Raw genomic sequence first — 20,509 nt, 5'->3', positions numbered from 1 at the left:
GCACAGAGGGGTTCATTAAATATTCATTGAGCTTTGCTGCACAAAGGTTAGACGGGGTGCAAAGGGAAGCAATCACATGACTCATGCCAAATGATGCTTATTTTTGTAACATCTCCCTAGTTGAAAGAATCCCTTTCGGGAGATTTTTCAAGGAAAACAATAAAGTTTTAAGAATTATGTAGCCATGTGTTTATGTATCATGTGTTAAAGGACTCAGCCCTCTGGCAACAAAGCAGAACTTTACTGAATATTGATTGCATTGTTATGCAATCAAAAATTATACTGAGATTGTTGCATCATGGAACATCTATGATGTAAATTGCTTAATGGAGTCAATAAGGTCTGGAAAGTTACCACACAAACATCAAAGTCCATTATTTAATAGATACTACCAAATCGCTAATGTGCAATAAGCGCTGAACTTGAAATGTGCTGGGAACAGAAAATGAAGAAATGCTCATTTTTTACATTTTAGATAACATTTTAATATACAATTAATGTAAAATATCTTTGTAGAATCTTTCAGGATGACTAAAAAAAAAACTAAATTCTCACACAGGATCCTATTCACAAGGATAAAATAAGCAAGCGGCAAACATTACATCAGCACAAACATATCTGGCTCAGATGCAGGGGTTTGAATGCTAAAAATATTACTTTTCACATAACTCTTCTGGAGTTGCAGTGCCAGTCACCCGCTGAGGTTAACCTTTGAAACCTCATCAGTGGCATTCACAGTCACAGGTGGTTATTACCTCCAGGAGCTCAAATACGTGACATCACCAACGCTTCTAAAACAGGGAACATCTCACCCTCCTGCCAAACCACAAACCGTTCCGCATGTCTAAAGGTAAATATTACCAATGGTTTCACACCATCCTCCTCTACGATGCCCCAGCAACATCATTCTCACAGACTGATCCTGCTCTGACATCTCAGTGGTACAGTTTCAGTCAAATTCAACAATGTTTATAATCGCAATAAATGAGTACATCTGAACATCATGAAACAATTCCTTTCTTATGTCTCTCCTCCTCTGCTGTGCCTCCCACTGCACTAACAGCAGCCTGCGGTCAAGGAGTCCATTGTTGCAACACATACACGGGTTCTGTTGGCTTCATGGTCTAAGGTTCCTTGGGGAAAAGGCTGGCATGTTGGAGATGACAAATGGCAGAAGAGTTTTGTTTAACTCAAAATGTTAGAGCACATGGGTGAATGCATCGAGGGGTCAGTTAGAAGTCGGTGTCCCAACCCGACATTTCATCTGGAGGGATTTCTTCTTCAGGAGGATAACTGTCAAAGTAACTGTGGTCAGTGGGTCCCTTCACCTGGAGAAAGAGACAGATCAAATAAATAGTGAGAGAATCAGAAAGAAAATGGAAAAACAAGATGATGTACTGATATAATACTGTGCAAAAGTTTGAGGTCAGTAATATGTTTTCTACTTTTATTTAGCAGGGATGCATTCAATTGGTCAAAAGTGACAGTAAAAACATTTATAATGTTACAAAAGATTTCTATCTCAAATAACATCTCGGTTACGTATGTAACCCTTGTTCCCTGAGTAGGGAACGGAGACGTTACGTCATGACGACGAATGGGGTTTCACTTAGAAAGCCTCTCATCTTCGAGAAATAAAACGAGCCAATGGCAAAGAAATGCCATGGGTCTGCGGACTTTGCATTGCGTAACTCCGCCTTACCTCGTGGGTATATAAGGAGTTACGCTGGCAACATGCAGATATGTTTCTTCGCTGAGGAGCCGAGACTGTACAGCGGAAGTGGCCGGGAGACGTAACGTCTCCGTTCCCTACTCAGGGAACAAGGGTTACATACTTAACCGAGACGTTCCCTTTCGTGGTCACTACGAGTTACGTTGTGGCGACGAATGGGGTTCCCAGTCTAATCACGCCACCTCGGCTGTCTTCCAGTGCTCTGCGTAAGTCTGAGATCCCTGTCGTGAGACTAGCACGGACGAAGGACTCCTACTTAACACAGGAATACCAAGGTACACTGGGAAGCATATCTCAGTGGAAATATGCAATCAGTGCCAGCCCGAAAGGGGGGGACTTACAGAATACACATATGACCCGGGAGGGGGCTGCATATGGAGAATCACTGGGGTGTCCAGCCGCAGGTGGAATATTTCAACCCCAGGGGTGGCAAGGTGGCTTGCCAAGGGAAAGACACATGCTCAGAGAGGCTTACAGTGGAATACACATGTGGGGGTCGCCCAGAGGGGGAACCATGCACATGGCGGCACCTAGCCAATCGCGAAAGCTGCCGGTGGCGTAACTCTGGAATGGCAAGCAAGCGAAGACACCTGAGCGGGTCATAGTACCGGCTGGTTGAAGCGAGTATGTGAGAGGACACTGGCTCCACTCTGAGGTTATAGAACCTGGCAAATGTGTTAAGTGTCACCCAGCCTGCAGCTCTGTAGATGTCTGTTAGCGAGGCGCCAAGCGCTAGAGCCCAAGAGGAGGCCACACTTAGGGTGGAGTGGGCCTTCACCCCAAGGGGGCACGGTCGACCTTGCTGCTGGTATGCCAAAGCAATGGCGTCCATTATTCAGTGAGACAACCTTTGCTTGGAGAGAGCCTTTCCCCTCAGCTTCCCACCATAACAGACAAAGAGCTGGTCTGAGGTCCTGAAACACTGCATTCTGTCTACGTAAGCACGGAGAGCGCGTACTGGGCAGAGCAATGCCAAGGCTGGGTCTGCCACCTCCAAGGGCAGCGCTTGCAGGCCCGCCCCTCGAAAGCAAACCGTAGGAACGGTCTGTGTCGAGGAAAAAGGAGACATGAAAGTAGGATTCTTTCAGGTCGATCGCTGCAAACCAATCCTGTGGCCGCACACATTTGAGAATGCGTTTGGCCATGAGCATCTTGAACGGAAGCCTGTGGAGGGATCGGTTCAAGACGCGCAGGTCCAGGATTGGCCGTAACCCACCGGATGTATTCGGTACAATGAAGTAGGGGCTGTAGAACCCGGACTTCATTTCGGTTGGAGGGACAATCTCGACCGCACCTTTCGCCAGTAAGGTAGCGACCTCCAGTGCCGCCCTCCTGCGACCTCCTCCTGCCCGGGGCCGGTGAAGGCTGCGGAGCAGGAGGGGAGGAGCCCCAGGGAGGCGGCCTTGGCGGGAAGCAGACTAAGGAGACCGCACGGACGGATGGCCGTCGGTGCAGAAGGGCCTCAGTCTACTTCGGGGCGGTTGAAAACTGTTGGGCGCAGTTCTCAACCACACCGCCAAAGAGCCCAGCCTGGTATATGGGGGAGCTGAGAAAACGAGTTCCCAGACACCCTCACATCAACCTGGCTGAAGCCCATTCCTGGACCACACTTGCGGACATCACCTGGCCCAGAGATCACGAAGGTACCGATGTCGCCTGTAGAGCGAGGTCAGTAGTGTGCGTGGCAGATCGACCAGCCCGGACATGGGAGGCATAGCGTCCCGGCGTGGGGGCGTGGTCGAGTTTCCGCGTTCTGTCAGTGTTGACCAGGGAAGGACCAGCGTTCCACGGCGGCCAGGTTTGACAGAACTCCCGGGTCAGCACTGCCTCGAAGACGAAGATGACACACAGCACTGCATGCCTGTGCCACAATAGTGGCAGAGAACATAGAGACCATGATCGCCGCGACAACGAGTGCAGTGAAGGCGGAGGACGCCCGCGGGCCGCGATAAGTCACGGGAACTCTCACAACCCGGAGGCGTCCTGATGCACGTCAGGGAAGAAAGGAACTGGGGGCAGGTGCTGGTAGTGCACCCAGGTGCTGGTAGCGCCGCGCCCAGGAACCAATCGTCCAGCCTATAGTGCTCGGGGAGGGTGGCGCCACTCCAACCGACACTTTTAGCTGCCCGGGAAAGCATGGCCGTCAGCTCTGGATCTGACTCGACAAACGCTGGCACTCCCAAGGGAGGCAACGCAGTCGAATCCTCATTTCCAGAGGAATCAAGCCCGCCTTGTGATGCTGTGAGTGACATGACATCATCTGCCAGAGTTCTGAATGAAAAACTGGGTCCCCGAGAGGAACCAGCCACACACGGAAGCCCCACGGTTTGAGATGTGGAGGGGAGCGTGGCCAGAGGAATGACTCGTCAGTTATATGCCACACCATAACCCTCAGATCACCCTGGCCACCAGCCAAAGTATCCCCTCTCGAGGAAGAGATAAATTGGGGTGTGGCAGAGGGGACTTTACCCACACGGAGATCATTGAGTCTCGATCTGTAAACAGCGCGATGGTCATGTTCCCGAAATGAAAACATGACTCATCCACGAGCGCTGCCGAGCGTGATTAAGCCCAACACACGAAACAGCGCTCGTGACCGTTAGGCAGATGGATCACGCGCCCACATCCAGAAAATAAACGGGCAAACCGTCTTGAAAAAGAAGTGCCGCGTGCAGCTCTTTTAGAGAGCGGAAAAGCTCAGGAGATTGCTGAAGCGCCCAGGGAGAAACACACACACTGTTGGCAGATCACTGCACAGATCAGCAGTAGGCAATGCGATCTCGCTACATGCAAATTCCGCAGACCCATGGCATTTCTTTGCCATTGGCTCGTTTTATTTCTCGCAGATGAGAGGCTTTCTAAGCGAAACCCTATTCATCGTCACGACGTAACTCGTAGTGACCACGAAAGGGAAATGCTGTTCTTTTGAATGTTCGATTCATCAAAAATACTTGAAAAAAATCATGTTTCCACAAAAATATTAAGCAGCAAAATGTTTTCAACACTGATAATGAGAAGAATGTTTCTCGAGAATCAATTCTTCATATTAGACTGATTTCTGAAGGATCATGTGACACTGAAGACTGAATTAATGATGCTGAATATACAGCTTTAGCATCACAGGAATAAATTATATGTTACAATATATTAACATAGAAAGGAGTTGTTTATAATTGTACTTTTCACAATATTAGTGTTTTTACTGTATTTTTGTTCAAATAAATGCGACCTTGGTGAACATAAAAGACTCTGACCCCAAACTTTTGAATGGTAGTGTACATGTCATTTTATGATACATGATCCCATAAAAATCTCTAGATGATATGTGTCTTACCTCTCTTTTAAGTGGTGATATCAGACTTCTGGATTTCATACCACTCCAGCTAAATCCTGTAAACCATCTAAACACCAACGAACAACATCATCAATTTAATAACTGTTATAAAATGTATGTAGGTGACAATTATACCGATTTCAAAGTTAGTGTTTATGGATGCCCACTGAATGCAAATGTAATGTTTGCTAACATGATAGAAACCTGTTTTTGGGCAAAGGAAAAAGAGCAAAGCATCAATTTAGTCCAAAGGCTGTATAAGTTCAGTCAAGAGCAGGCCCAGAAAAAGCCAGAAGATCCATAAAGGTCAAGATTAGAATCTCCTCAGATTTACTGATTGATTTGATTAAGAGTGACACGTGTTACTGATGGAGCAAATTCCAGAGATCTTGGATTATTTAGGGTGCCATCTAATTTAGTCAGCACCATTATGAAAAACCAAACATAAGTGTGTTTTTTCAAACATGAGAAATCTGAAAAGGAAAGACAAAAGACAAAAAGACAAAGGGTGCAACCACACTATATCCGCAGTTCAGTATATTGTGTGGGTAACTAACTAAGCAACTACTTAATAGTGAATGTCTTTGAGTGTACAAAGTCAGAGGGTTCTGACCAATATTTTGTTAAAACATTTGAGACAATACAGTTAAATATTTTGTTAATTTTGTGTTAATACATATGGCATAAATTGGGGATATTTTTTAGTCAAACAGCACCAGATTTTGACTGTTGTACACTTACCTGTGTTTTTTAATATCAGTTATTCCATTCTTTAGATTGCCCAGTCGCTCTGAAGGGTTTTGTCTTTATAAAAAAGAGAACAGCAAAATCATTTTATGATATATTGCAGAGGGACCTGAATAGTTTCAGAAAACAGGTAAAAGACATAAGAATAATTTAAGAAGGATGCATGATCATACCTGCACAGCTTTCGGATAAGGTCACCTGGCCTCTTGGTGATCTTTTTAGGGAAGTCCATCTTCTCAATTCCTTTCAAAATGAATGTGTATATAATCATCTGATCTGAGCCAGTAAAGGGGGGGCTTAAGGAACAATCAGATAAAATACGTTAGAGTAGGTCTTTCATGCATTTGTATTATTAAATGTTTTCCACTAGAACTTGAGCTGATGCAAACCTTCCTGTAAGAAGTTCAAAGATCAGGATTCCAAGAGACCAGAAGTCCACACTGAGACCGTGACCTTTATTGAGAATGATCTCAGGTGCAACATACTCTGGAGTCCCACAGAACGTCCAGGTCTTCTGGCCACACTTGAGCTTCTTAGCAAAGCCAAAATCCACCTGAGAAAACATGCTTGGAATCAGTATCGCTGCACTGAGTTTAATAAGTGAATTCTAAGTGAAGTTTAATGACTTTTGCTCACCAATTTGACGTATCCATCTGTATCCAGCATCAGATTCTCAGGCTTCAGGTCTCTGTATATGATGCCATTGTTGTGTAGGTAGTCAAAGGCCTCTGTTACACAGCCCACACAGAACTTGGCAGTGTACTCATCAAAACTCCCCCTGGATCAAAACAGAAACTTTTAGCATATGCATCAAACCAGTAAAACTGTAGCTGTTCCAGATGTATGAAATCGGTAGATGTGATTGTGCTGGACAATGCGGGACACGTGTGGGAGAGATAGATTTACTATACTATGTAAATATTGATAGTTGGAAAGCCATCATATGTGCCATCACGTTGGATGATAATGTTAAATTGCCAATAAGCTTTGTTAAAGGGGTGGTTGAATATGATTTCACTTTTCTAACTTTAGTTAGTGTGTAATGTTGCTGTTTGAGCATAAACAACATCTGCAAAGTTACAAAGCTCAAAGTTCAAAGCAAAGGGAGATATTTGCTTTTAAAGAAATCGTTTTTTAAGGACTACAACAAACGGCTGGTAGGGACTACACGACATTCCTCCAGGGTTAGTGACATCACCAACCCTAAAATGTACATAAACCCTGCCCCCTGAACATGATTTATAGATTATCAAGACAGAATATGCTAATCTATGACTAGAAGATAACCACACATAAGCTACATAAGTTCACCAAATAACCATTCAGAAATGTCCTGTTGCTTCTACATGTTGTCACTTCTTCTTGAGTCTCTCCATCTTTCTGACTTCGGTTTGAACATAAAAGGCTAAAAGTTTTTGAAATTTCCAGTGCATGTCTGTGTGAGGTAAAAGGACACAAGCTCTTGAAGCTCCGCCCTCTGTGCTGGGAGCAGCAGCTCATTTGCATTTAAAGGAACAGACACAAAAACGGTGCGTTTTTGCTCACTCTCAAAAAGTGACAAATTTAACATGCTCTATAAAAATATCTGTGGGGTATTTTGAGCTAAAACTTCACATACACACTCTGGGGACATCAAAGACTTATTTTACATCTTGTGAAAAGGGCATTATACCACCCCTTTAATAAATTGTGACCGGGTCTGTGACTGGCACTCAATTTGCCCTGGTTTGAGTGATGCACAGAACTTATTCAGTCTGCTAAATATAATGAACTGAGTAACAGGCTAATAGGTAAAAATCACATTTTATATAAAAATAAATTTCCTTAAGTAGCGCCTAGTTTATTTCCCTTTATTACTCACTACTAGCTGACAATTTTTGAGCAACGTTAAAATAACGTTAGGGAAACATTAGTATAGCGTTAAAGTAATGTTAGAATAACATTCTAACGTTACGTTACTTTAACGTTATTCTAACGTTAGAGCAACGTTAAAATAATGTTTGGGAAACGTTAGTATAGCGTTAAAGTAATGTTAGAATAACATTCTAACGTTACGTTACTTTAACGTTCCCCTTAATATTCCACCATTATTTTAACGTTATTCTAACGTTAGAGCAACGTTAAAATAACGTTTGGGAAACGTTAGTATAACATTAAAGTAATGTTAGAATAACGTTACCAACGTTACTTTAACGTTCACCTAACTTTATTCTAACGTTACTTTATTTTGACGTTGCTCTAACGTTTTTCCAACATTACTTTAACATTCCCCTAATTTTTTTCTAATATCATTTTAACGTTCACCTAACGTTAATCTAACTTTCCCCTAATTTTATTCTAACGTTATTATTGAAACGTTTCCAGAACATTCTCCTAATAACCCCGCTGTACGTCAGTCAGCATGCAGCACACCAGCGACCCAGTATAGTATAAGAGGCGCGAGTTCAGAGCTGTGTAGTCAATGAAGATAGAAACAAACGTACTACTCTTATTTATGATTTCTGTGATTTTCACACTATGCTTAACCCTGACTTAATATTTTAGCTATAAAGTTGGATTCATCTGATCATTATAAACTGATCATTATAAACGCGTTTTGATTGATCTCATTTCAACATAAATGCTCTATTAAAATAATTTCAGAGCTCTGTGTAGGTCATTATACAAAAATATCAGCCACATTTTAATTGAAAGGTTATTTTACATGGTTATTAAATAATAACCTAAAAATAACCATTAGGGAACACTTTGTGTAAGTTATTTTTAGGTTATTTAAAAATAACCTCACTGCAACGTTCTGGAAATGTTATTTTATGGTTGCAAAAAATAAAACCTAAAAAGAATGTTCCTAGAATGTTGTTATTTGGTTCTCAAAAAAATAAACAAACGGGAACCAAATACTAAAGATGGGGAAACATTCTGTTTTCTGGGTAGACAATGCAAACATTAAATGCATTTTACCGGATTCAATGCATCCTGAACTTTGTTCAAACTAGGTTTGATCGGGATGTTCTTATCCAATATGTGTCTAGAGGAAGTGCTGGCTGGTGTAGCTGTTTTTAACGAGTTTTGATGAGGTCCACACTGATTCCTTGGCTCCGTCCAGTTTCATCAGGAAAAATCCCACTTTACAAATGCATTGGTTGGTAATTTTCCCGCTCAAGCTAGAACATGACGGTTGTGCAAATTGATTTTTTTTAAATGACAATCGCATATTTAGTTTTATATTTGTATTTGTGGTAATGTAAATTTCAAGGAAGAAAAAAAAACATTGAAATGCGGGACACTGCTCATGTCTTGTGGGACGCAGGACGAAGAACAAAGCTACCAATTCCGGGACTGTCCAGCTTTTGGTCACCCTAGCATGAAATGGAGCTCACCTGTCTCTCAGAAGACTCCAGATTTCTCCACCCAGACATGCCTCCAACAGCATGTATACATACTTGTTGTCTTTGAAAGTGCAGTACATTCTAAGAGCAAAAATGTAAAGATCAGATCAAAACATAATTAAGTTTTGAAATTCACAGCTTGCAGTTCTCTCTTAATTTAATCATTTGAACACTAAGGGGATTCATCATGAATATCTCTTCAAAAGCAATGAAGAGGGAAATTCAATGATCAGATTATCTTTAAGATCTTCCGATATTTCCTAAAACTCACAAGACTAAACAGGCTTTACTAAAACAGTCTGATCATACTAGATGAACATACTTTACAATAAAAGGAGAGTTTGTTTCAAGCAAGATCCTCCTCTCTGAGTAGATGTGCTCTTCCTGTCTGTTATCCACAATGTGCCGTTTCTTGATGCATTTCAGAGCAAACGTCACATTCTCATGCTTCACTTTCACCTAGAGCAAAACAGGCATCATTATTGCTCATCTCACTCCCTCACTTTGTGGGAATGATTTCTCTTTGAATGTTTTATATCATAAAGAAGAAGTGTGATTATTGTGAACAAGATTCTTACCAATTCAACTCTGCCAAAGCCCCCAACTCCCAGCGTGGCAATAACCTCGAGGCAGCTGAAGGGTATAGTGGATGCAAAGCTGCTCTCTGTCTCTTTCAGCTCTATCATATCATGTGACACTGGTGTGGTTGGTGGGGTGCAGCTTCCTGACCTTCTAAAAGAAAAAGTAAGGATTTTCAGAGATAAGTGAATGTCATTATTTTGGTCATTCTGTTTAAGACAATTATACAGAGTGGCAAATTTGTCTAATTTTAGATTGGTTACTAAACAGCTGAAAAGAAAAAATACAGTAGGGTCAGAAAGTTTAAGAAATTCTGGGGGTTTCGTTTCTATTTAAACTTTTTAAAACATCTGCATTATTTTTTGGCCACTAAACAAATTAGCAAATTTGCGACACTAACCATTGTTCTTCTAATAAAGTAATTTTAAGTAATAAAATTACAAAAGAGAAGCATTTATATGAGTGGTCTGGTCTCTGACTTTTGGACCCCACTGTATATATTGATAAATCGGTGGATTGGAGATTCAAATGCTTAAATCCAGAAAGTAAAATCTGGCATTTTCTAAATAGCTTCAACCAGTTGAGATGTTCTTATATTCACACTATATAATATACAATATGTACATATGTACATGTTGTGAATTATGGTCAGTTCTTCAATTCTGTCAATTGGGGATTGTTGATAAATCTCAGCCTCTAGTTTTTACCTGTACGTGAAAACACTTTTTTTTTTTCCTTTTTTTTTTTTTTTTTTTTTTTTTAAGAACTGTGCCGGTAGTACAAAATTTAGTGCTATTTTACAGCACAATGGAGGGGTAAGAAGTCAAGGAGTCATAAAAACTATCAATATTTTAATTATATATATATACATATATATAAACTTACTTAGCATGTCTTTTCTTATCGTCTCGTGCTAAATTCTCGACATAGCTCTGGAGGTACTTCTTAAGCTCATCAAAAGTTCCAACAGTTTGACTGAAGGTTCTAAGAGAAAAACGTTGTTATTGTCACAGACTACAAAAAACATAATCAATTGAATGACGATGATCTTCAAGTGTGAACTCACTCTCGATCAATGACAAGGCATTCCACCCCATCCTCATCCGCTATTATATTTGCAGATCTGACATCATCACTGTAGTTTGACAAAGTAGGAACACATAAAGTGCATTAGACATAAACTGAGAATAAATGGCCCCTAAAATGACAGTTCAATGAATTTGTTTGTAATATTCTATTAACTAATATACATGTTGACGAGACAAAGATGATGCTCTCTGCTACTGCAGTGATGCTAAAAGTCGTCACCATACTGTATACCAAAAGGTTATTGAAATAGGATTAAAGTGGGGACATGAGAATTGAGCTGGGGATTGAAGAAAGACAGCACCTGATGAGGGCCTTCTCTCCGAAATAATCCCCTTTCCCCAAGGTGTTGATGATCTGAGGCTCTTCATGATCCTGTGTGCTCTGTGTGACTTTAATCTGAGCAACAGAGAAAGACAGAGGTTGCATTTCAAAACGAACAAACCATATTAGTTTTTGAGAGAGCCACATTCAGAGGTTAAAATCCTTCAACTGTACGCAACAAGTATTCAATAATAATGATATTGAAGAAATGGAGTTAGTTTGTTCGTTCATTCTCAATTCTCTAGAATGATCCACTAAAACACGATGACCCTCTTGACCTTTCTGATAGGCAGTTTTTGGTGGCCAGCACTAATGGTCTTATTCCCAACACACTCTCGGACATGGTGGCGACAGGCTGACGAGAACCATCATTTCCGGTAATTAAATTCTCTCCCCCTCAGTAAAACATCTTCCTTCCCCCCGTCTTGAGCGACAGTAGAGCAGAAATTAACAGGGGATCTGAGCCTGACTAGCTCATGCTAAACAGTTCCTGTTGCTTCCCAGTGGAGAGTCCTGTCTCTTAACCCCTTCGGTGTCGAATTACTGATTTATCTGAATGCGCTCAACCTCCCAAAGACCCAGATTGGTGTCTGCAGTGAAGTCCATGAGGATTAGTGGAGTGGAAAAATTGTGCCTCAAATGGGGCAAATCACTTTTATTTTTTGATGGTTTAGCTTTAGCATTGAATGGTGTGAGTACATAGCATAACCTGGGTAGTGTATGTACCTAATGTACCTAAAATTATGTATACACTCTCGTCTTCAGTAGGCATGATGAAGGGCTATATACTATAATTAATAGAAGTTCCTGAAAAGAAGGAAATCAATAATAATCATACAGCAAAAGCACATCAGTTTTTACATTTGAAATTATAGTAGCATTGATTCAATGTTAAGCATAGTATGCTAAATACAGTAAATACACAAAACCAAGCTTTGAAAAAACAAATTGATGATAATAGATTGCAAATTACCTTTCCATTGGCGATTATGTAAAAAGTGTTTCCTTCTTCTCCCTCCCGGATGATGTAGTCTCCTTTATTATAATACTCCTGGTCAGCAAACGCAAGACAAAACTCATTTAGCTATTGATTTTACCATCAACCCACTGCTGTCATTTTCCCGGAGAGGTTCCCTGAGGGAGACAACAGGAAGGCCGCCATGTCTGCTTTCACAATGATATAAGAAGATATGTCTCCTACACTTATTGCTTGCTTACATACTTGTCAAATTTCATAAAATGTGTTTCCTTAATAGAAGAACTTAAAAGGCTAGGTCACCCAAAAATGAAAATTCTGTCATTTACTCACTCTCAAGTAGTTTCAAACAAGTATGAATTTCTTTCTTCTCAACAGAAGAAAGAAATTCATACAGGTTTGGAACAACTTGAGGGTGTGTACATGATGACAGAATTTTCATTTTAGGGTGAACTAGCCCTTTAAATTGTACACTTGACCTTAAGGTAGCACTTCACTTACCATTAAAACGGTTCAGCTTTTTATAATAAATAACAACAACAAAACAGCATTTTGGAACTGGTTTTAATACTCCAGAATAAGCTGTTTATGGGACTAAAATTTGTGGGGGGGGGGGGGGGGGGGTTGTTACTTGCCTAGAGCTTGAGAACACTGTGCTTAAACTGATATCCCTCCAATTCAATTGAAGAACAAGAATGTTTTTTGCAACAGTGGTTTGCTAAAATAACGTTCTATTTACAGTGGAATGGAATGATTCACCTGAAATTTGAGATTAAATCTTGTTTAGAATTTTTCAAATCTGAGTTTTGCCAAACTGAATCATTAAACCATTCTAGAACATTGTAGCGGTCCATCAGAAGCATTCCGAGACATTCTTTGAGTTTTAATTTCTCTGGTGCATGAACTCAACTGATCTCCATCCCCGACTGTCTTTCTGACAGAGCTCTGATTTGTCATTAGAGAAGCTCTCTAGGTATGCCACACTCCTCTGAGGGTCTCAAAACATTTGTCTTCTTCTAGCATCCCATCTGCATTCCATTCCCCACTGTTTAATGATAGAGTTCCACATTATCTGCATGTTTCAGTCCAAAACATCTGGGCCCCTATTGGGTTACATTGCTTCTTTACCTCTAGAGAGGGGAATATAATCAACTCCATTGGAGTGATTGAATAACGACATTCTCCCATTCGACCCCAGGGGCCGACAATCGAGAAGAATGTCCTTGATGTTTTTTCAGCATGGAAGAACATGAGGATGCTTATTTGACGTTGAGTTGACAAAGCCCACACTCTTTTAGAGAAACTCACTTGGCCCCTCATGGAGAAATAGAATAAATCCGTCAGCAGCCTACACTGGCTGATACAAACATCTTAAACAAATCACTCGTCCCCTCGATTGGAGCGAACACTTCACGCAGCCTTAGTCAAATAACTATGGTAACAATATACAGGGCCAAGTGATGAAAGATGCAATATCAACACTGCTTGTCCAAAATTGTCGGTTTGGATTTAGACATCTGAAAACTTTACTACAGATAGATATTTTGGATCAGATGGGGCTGGTTAGCTTTTTTGAATCACCAAATTTTAATAATGTTAAAAGGTTTTACTTACCACCTCTAAGCAGTCCACAATCTTAGTTAGTTTGTCCCCAGGTAGACTAGCAAGAAGTGAAACACTAAAGTAAAATAAAATAAAATAAAATAAAAAATAAATGTATCCTTTTCTAAAATATGCATTTTTGCCTTTTATGCATTTAATCAACATTCAGTGTTCATTTGTCTTATTCAAAACATATTGGTTTAAATTTTGATCTATGACTCTAATATGACTAAACTGATACAAAACCATTTAAGATTGCCCCTTTGACTTGGACTGAACTGATGGTTATGGAGAACAGTTCTGTTTCAGTTCAGTTCTATTTCATCTAATATAAGATAATATCTCTCAATCCTTTCTTATTAGACTGTCTTTAAGAGCCCTCAAATTGAATTATAGCATTTTCCTCCTTTCATGTTTGCCATTTAAACTGATAGTTATATAAGCAAGGTCACAGAGGTCACTTCAACCAGACCGTGAACTGACATTAACATCATCAATAGCATGGCTAATGCCTAATTCCTAGCTATGCTTTATTTGTTTGTTTGATCTCTACAATGTTTCATGCAAAAGCCGCACTTTGATGTTTTCAGGTCCAGCTATCACTTGACTACACAACACAGTAAACAGCGGGAGGGATGAACAGTTTGGATTACCTCCTCAGGAAGTGGCGGTATTGCTCGTGTCGAGCCTCGGCAGTCATCCGCATGATGTTGTGAAAGACTTCTCGATCGAGGGCCCATGTTTTCACATTGCTGGCCGCTGTGATCATAACAAAACTACAGGTAAGGGAAATACCAGGAGCTCCCTCGTTCCTCCCTGAGTGGTGTCCATTTAAACTTCAGTGACTCAGTGACCAGGAAACAACAGCTGCTTCCAATAGGACCATTAGGAAGTGATTAAAAGTATCATGGTGACTTGGTAGAGAACATATTTAAGTATCCAACAGTGCACCAACAGTGCAAGTGTAAAGAAATACAATTTTTGTAATATTAAGACTCTTAGTGATCACATTAAAAATTAACCACTGAAAGAATGCACCACACTGATTTATAATTTAACATTATGGTAACCATGTTTTACTGCACACCAGTTCTTTTTTAAGAGTGGGAATAAAAGATAATATGAGGGAAGGCATTTGAGACGGTACATCTGGCCACACAAACAAGCAAACAAAATTACTGACAAGCCAATGAGATTAACGCTACAAGATAAAACAATAGTGTTTTAGTTCTCACTGGTGTTTATTTGATAGCCTGTGGCTACATGAGGCCAATCCATGGTCACAGCATGAACTAAACACACAAAGTGCTGTCGTGCAGGGACAATTTGAATTCGGTGTAAATAAGTTACAGTATATAACATATTTGTCAGAAACAGAACTATACTACTCATACACATCTAAGTGAGATAGAATGAAGCACGAAGGAAATACTTCACCTTTGACCGATGCAGTCCTGGTGCAATTGTACAAGATGGCTAATTCACCAAATGTGGTCCAGACTGCTATTGATGTGAGCAGTTTGTTGTGCTGATAGACATCCAGCTTGCCATCTGTAAGAGTAAACGGTACTTAAACACAAATTGTTTCTTTTTTGCAACACATTGTTGCATTCTGATAAAATTTGCATTTAATTCAAAAAGTGGGTTTATTATTATTTACAGTGTTCAATTACTTGATTCATACCTGCAAGCACAAACAAGTGGTTTCCCGGCTCTCCTTGTTTTATGACGTATTCTCCTTGCTGGTACGTCCGCTCATACATGCATTCCACCATGTCTTTGACCTGTTGCACTTCCAGTCTCCTCAGATACTGGTTCTTATTCAAAGCATCGGTGAGGAGCTTCTTTACACTGTTAAAGATATTGGTAAAAAAAAAAAAAACTGCAGTGCTGAAGATGTCTAATTTGAGATCCAAAAAAAGATTATGAAAGATTTGGAATACTATTTTGCTTGTAACTGTGATAGCTGTGACATTGTTACTCATACCCCCGGTTTCACAGACAAGGTTTAAGCCTAGTCCCAGACTAAAATGCATGTTTGAGCTGTTTTAACTAAAAACAACTTGCGCTGACGTATCTTAAAATATGTCAGTGTCATTGTTTTGTCTCAAGATGCACACCAGTAATGTTTTTTTTTTCTAAGGCACATTTATGAAAGCTACGGCCTAATCCTGGCTTAATCTAAACTCTGTCTGTGAAACCGGGCCTTGGACTGATTATGGGTTGACTGAGAACAAATTATTCAAGATGGACTAATTGGACAGTTCTCGCTATTGAAAGACACCAGTTGTTTAATTTTCAGTGTTAGAATAGAGACAGGATAATGAATATCAGCATTGTATTTTGCAGGCAGATGAGACCAATTTAAGCCTCCTAACATAATGAGCTTAGCATATAAAAAACACAGACTAATTACCAACATGAACAAATGGCACATCTATTTTAGCTCTTTGAGGATGCTTGATACAATAATGAATATTCTTGTTCAAACCCACACACATATGCACACAAAAAAAAAACATAACATGACCTACTAAGGTAACCTTACGTTCACAAACATACAGCTTTAAAGGTGCTCTAAGCGGTGTCACGCGTTTTTTAGGCTGAACTTTTTTTTGTCACATACAGCAAACATCTCCTCACTATCCGCTAGATGCCTGTCCCCTGAACACACTGAAAAAAAACGCAGTCTCTGTAGACAGGCCAGGCTCCACAAACGGCAACAAAAACAAACTGGGCCAACCTGGACCACGAAACATAACAAACAGTGTTCCAGCCAATAACCGACAAGAATGATTTGGGGTGGGGGTCGGGGGGTTAGTGCGCATGCACATGAAGGGGGGTGTGGGGAGTGGAGGAGAGAGAAGCATGAAGAGGAGAGGAGAGATGTCCTAGACAACGACAACGACTAACGTTAGAATTATATTCTCTTGAATTTTTATATGGCCAACACACGACCAAAGAGACGACGTTCCGATGAACAAATAGCAAAGAATAGGGAAAAGGAGAAGCAACGCGCACAGTCCCGAATTTATATCGGAAAAGCCTGTTTCACGAAGCACGGAAGGGAGGGGAGGGGGAGGGGACGGGATGAGGAGGAGGGAGGGTCGAGCTAGCCTCCGTTTTGTTTGACAATGCTTTGAACGTCAAAAGGAAGTGACGTCACCCAACATCACTTACAGCACCTTTAAACCACATTTACTCTTTATGATAACAGGTTAATCAAACTGTCCGTGTTGGTGCATCATCATGACACCAGTAGGTGGCGACAAGGGACGTATTTATGAGTGAATCGTGAAATTACTGTTGCTACTGTTGCTCAGACATGCAACAAATTCAGCTTTGACTTCGCTTGGAACTATTTTCGTTGGAGGAGCAAAAATATAAAGTAACTGGCAATATTTTGTCTAAAAGTTTACTGTATTAATTTATAGGCATATTTCTTAAATATACCTAGTCCCAAATACTAACATAACCACTTTTGACAATCAAATTCTGGAAGGAAATTGAACCTAAAAGCAGAAAATGAATTACATCTCTCACCTTTGCTCTTTCCAGACTCGTGCACTCTCAAAGTAGAACTTTGGTATACCGCTGGCATCATACGTTCTGGATGAAGGCTCTGCAGAAACTCCAGCTTTTGCTCCTTTCCTCCTGTTGAGGGTATCTCTGAGCAGGCCTGTGAGACACTGACTGACCTTTTCCTTGATAGGTGATGGCAGGAGACCCAACTCCCCTTGATTCTTCAGTGCATCCTGGAGCTTGTTGAGTTGGAGACACTTGTTCCTCAAAGCATCAGATATCTCTGAAATGGCCTGTTTCTGCTGAGCCAACTGGTCCTCTAGATGTTTGATCTGAAGCTCCTTGGCATTCAAGTCTTCATCCTTCTTCTTCAGTTGACTCTCTAACTCGTCCACTCTAACTCTGAGGACTTGAGGAACTGAGCTTGTTTCCCCATTGTTTTTGGATTTGGCCGAGCCACTGACCTGCTTGAGAGGATTCAGCTTCATAGAACCATTTCCCATTTTGGCACTTTTATTCTACAATAAAAGATGATCAAGTTCAATTTCAGTTTGCTGTGGGATGACATCAAACAACATTATTAAAATAATTAAAGGATAATATTATTAAAAATTTATCAAATATAATATTTCAATCTTAACCCTTTTCTGTCAGTCAATTTAATGGTTTGAAAAAACGTATTTAACATTTAGGTGATTATAAACAAAAGTTCAAATTGAAAACATCAAACTTTTTTTTTTTTTTTACTTTACTTGTGCATGGCATCTCAGAGACCCCATATGTATAAAACAATGCAATAATTTCTGAAAAGTGGAGTTCTACTTTGTGATAAAACATGAATATAGAAGTGTTATTTTAATATCACTGAGATTCTATTATAGTTTTTGATAATATTTTGAATAAAAAAAAATATTTGATTTTAATTTTAATTTTAATTAAAGTTTTAGAAATATGTCTCTAGTTTTAAATTTGTTTATATAGATTTAATTAAGTTTAATTTTAGTTTAAGTTTAAGTTTAGTTTTTTGTTTTAGTTTGTTAATTTTAGTACTTCAACTTAAACCAAACAAAAATGAGAAATGCTGCTTGGCAGCAAGCTGAAATAAATAATAATAAATAATCTTTATAAGTAATAAATGTTTTATGGTTTTGGTGTTAATTTTAGATAACTATACAGATCTAATAATATTTGCATATTAGGTCAAGTGAATTTAGTAAAGTAACTTTTTTTATTTTATTTTTTATGTGTACATCAGGAAGGTCTCAGGGACAATCAGAGCTTGAGGATTAAATATGTGTGTGATTGCGCATGGCATATTCATTTTAATAATGAATCTGAGATTGCCATTTAGTCCCTGTCCCAACACAGATTTGTTGATAAATAATATAAATAATGCTGCTGGTCCTTCTGGGTGTGTGCTGATCTTTTGTTGTCAGATTTAATGCTGGCATTTGTGCCCTACAGAACACAACTTTGATGGTAAAGGTTAGGGGATCCTCCCATGCCTTTCATCTACCTGTCATGTATATCTCATTATGAGGGGCACAAGACAGAATGATCATCCACATTTTCATATCTCAGATGAAGAGTGAGAGAGAGCATTTTACCAGAGATCTGTTGGCCCCAGTGATTTAGACCTAATCAATAATTTAGAGGCACAGTAATACCGGATGGCACCAGCACCCCGTGGCCGTAAGTGTGCGGTATGCTCTTTCCTGGACTATCTGGTGATGTCATTCTTTGCTGACTTTCATTGATGGAAAAAAAATGAAAGAGGATGTTTTGTGATTCACTTTGGGTTACAAACATACAATGGACACTGGACACTCCCACCACAAAGAAGAATGTTTGAGCACAATCACAGTATTTACAGCACAAGACCTCATACAGATGCCTACATCTCCATACATAAACTTAAAACATAAAGTACACAACACAAAGTAGCCTATATATGCAACTTAATAAGAGTTCTTTTCTTTGCATCCAATCTGTGGTTGAATTCACAGGATATTTGATTAGCTTTATTTCCTTACATCCATAAAAGATGTATGTTATTTATTAAACAGGATGTTATACAGTAGAAAAATGCATACGATATTCAACGTAACCCTCATGCTAAGCTAAACAAAAATACAATAAAATAAATTGGAGCTAAGATTAAAATAAAGAAACGTGTTTTTTTCTAACGATACATAAATGACAAAATGACTCATTTTAAAATGATATAGCCTACTTGTATGTAACTTCGCGCTTTTGCATAAGCCATGCAGACGTTACACCTGTTCTTCCATTTTATCATCCAACTAAACGCTTCTGAGAGGCATGAAGTTTAGTTTTAAATGACAAGGAAAACCCCTACCGTGTACAGGAACTCTTGTACTCTTAAAAGAAGACGGTTGATAGAGAGTGTTGTGTGTTTGAGGCAGCAGCACCGGTCAGCAGCTCCGTTCTGTTCACGCGCACACACTGGGCAGCATGTGTCATTTCTCCACGATAACTACACTAGCAGTAGTGATGATGGCTTCATGACAGGATATTTAATCTCTCTCTCTCTCTCTCTCTCTCTCTCTCTCTCTCTCTCTCTCTCTCTCTCTCTCTCTCTCTCTCTCTCTCTCTTTCTCTCTCTCTCATGTCATTACTCAATTATTCATTTTTTTTTGGTTTGTTTACCGAAGCGCCTGCTGAAGTGTTAATGGATTAATGAAATGCTGTTGTTTTAAATATCAAGTTTTAAACGTGTAGTTTATTACTGACAAGATCTATTGGGCAAAATAACAGTTTAATATTTTTGTCAATTTTTGCTGTTTCATCTATTGTTTTTTGTTTGATAATTGTTTATGTACTACTGCTGAAAAGCATGTGACGTTTAACAGCAGTTTCTATTGTGACAACTTACCCCGTATAGAGGGACAACATAAATTAAATGCATATGCTCAGATAATGCATATGATGCACAAATGCATATGAATAAGAAAATTAAATATTCAAAATTTAAAACATAAACAATTTCAATAAATAATTACTGTCTGGAGGGAAAAAAAGGTGTGAAACCTGGCCCTGATCTTCCCTAAACTGTTTAGAACTAGACTGTATTGGTCTCAAAATCCTCTCGACTTTACAGAGCCTGAGCTATATGCCTATAACGTTTCTATTTACAATCATGTATCCAGATTTACACTGAGAGAGATTTTGCGCATATAGGCTAGTGCTATTACAGC

At 39.7% G+C, this 20,509-nt stretch overlaps 1 protein-coding gene across 5 annotated transcripts; it reads right to left on the bottom strand.

Annotated features, from left to right (window-relative positions):
* Positions 1 to 365: 365 nt before the first annotated feature.
* prkg2 (protein kinase cGMP-dependent 2) lies at positions 366 to 19,801 on the bottom strand. Of its 5 annotated transcripts, XM_079871197.1 has the most exons (20): positions 19,651 to 19,801; positions 18,899 to 19,038; positions 17,313 to 17,809; positions 15,454 to 15,620; positions 15,207 to 15,320; positions 14,423 to 14,528; positions 13,782 to 13,845; positions 12,165 to 12,242; positions 11,172 to 11,266; positions 10,848 to 10,916; positions 10,667 to 10,765; positions 9,781 to 9,934; positions 9,525 to 9,661; positions 9,194 to 9,283; positions 6,450 to 6,591; positions 6,203 to 6,366; positions 5,987 to 6,109; positions 5,808 to 5,870; positions 5,067 to 5,133; positions 366 to 1,328 (listed from the first exon to the last, which is right to left on the bottom strand). In XM_079871197.1, the coding sequence occupies exons 3-20, from the start codon at positions 17,792 to 17,794 to the stop codon at positions 1,233 to 1,235; spliced, it is 2,310 nt and encodes a 769-aa protein (XP_079727323.1). In that variant the 5' UTR covers positions 17,795 to 17,809; positions 18,899 to 19,038; positions 19,651 to 19,801; the 3' UTR covers positions 366 to 1,232. The 5 variants fall into 5 exon arrangements, with proteins under 5 accessions (XP_079727323.1, XP_079727322.1, XP_079727326.1 ...); XM_079871196.1 differs by lacking the exon at positions 18,899 to 19,038; XM_079871200.1 differs by lacking the exon at positions 18,899 to 19,038 and having other exon boundaries at positions 19,645 to 19,788.
* Between the last annotated feature and the right edge of the window lie 708 nt (positions 19,802 to 20,509).

The sequence above is a fragment of the Squalius cephalus genome (assembly GCF_949319135.1).
Source record: "Squalius cephalus genome assembly, chromosome: 5".
NCBI lineage: Eukaryota > Metazoa > Chordata > Actinopteri > Cypriniformes > Leuciscidae > Squalius > Squalius cephalus.
This window is presented reverse-complemented; position numbering and strand designations above follow the sequence as displayed.

Bases quoted from the DNA above. Each gene is read 5' to 3' on its own strand.
- prkg2 (XM_079871197.1), bottom strand. From the start codon at position 17,794: ATGGGAAATGGTTCTATGAAGCTGAATCCTCTCAAGCAGGTCAGTGGC. The intron at 10,766-10,847 runs GTGAGTTCACAC...TTTTTCTCTTAG, and splicing joins TGCCTTGTCATTGATCGAGA to AACCTTCAGTCAAACTGTTG. The intron at 6,367-6,449 runs GTGAGCAAAAGT...ATGTTTTCTCAG, and splicing joins CAGATGGATACGTCAAATTG to GTGGATTTTGGCTTTGCTAA.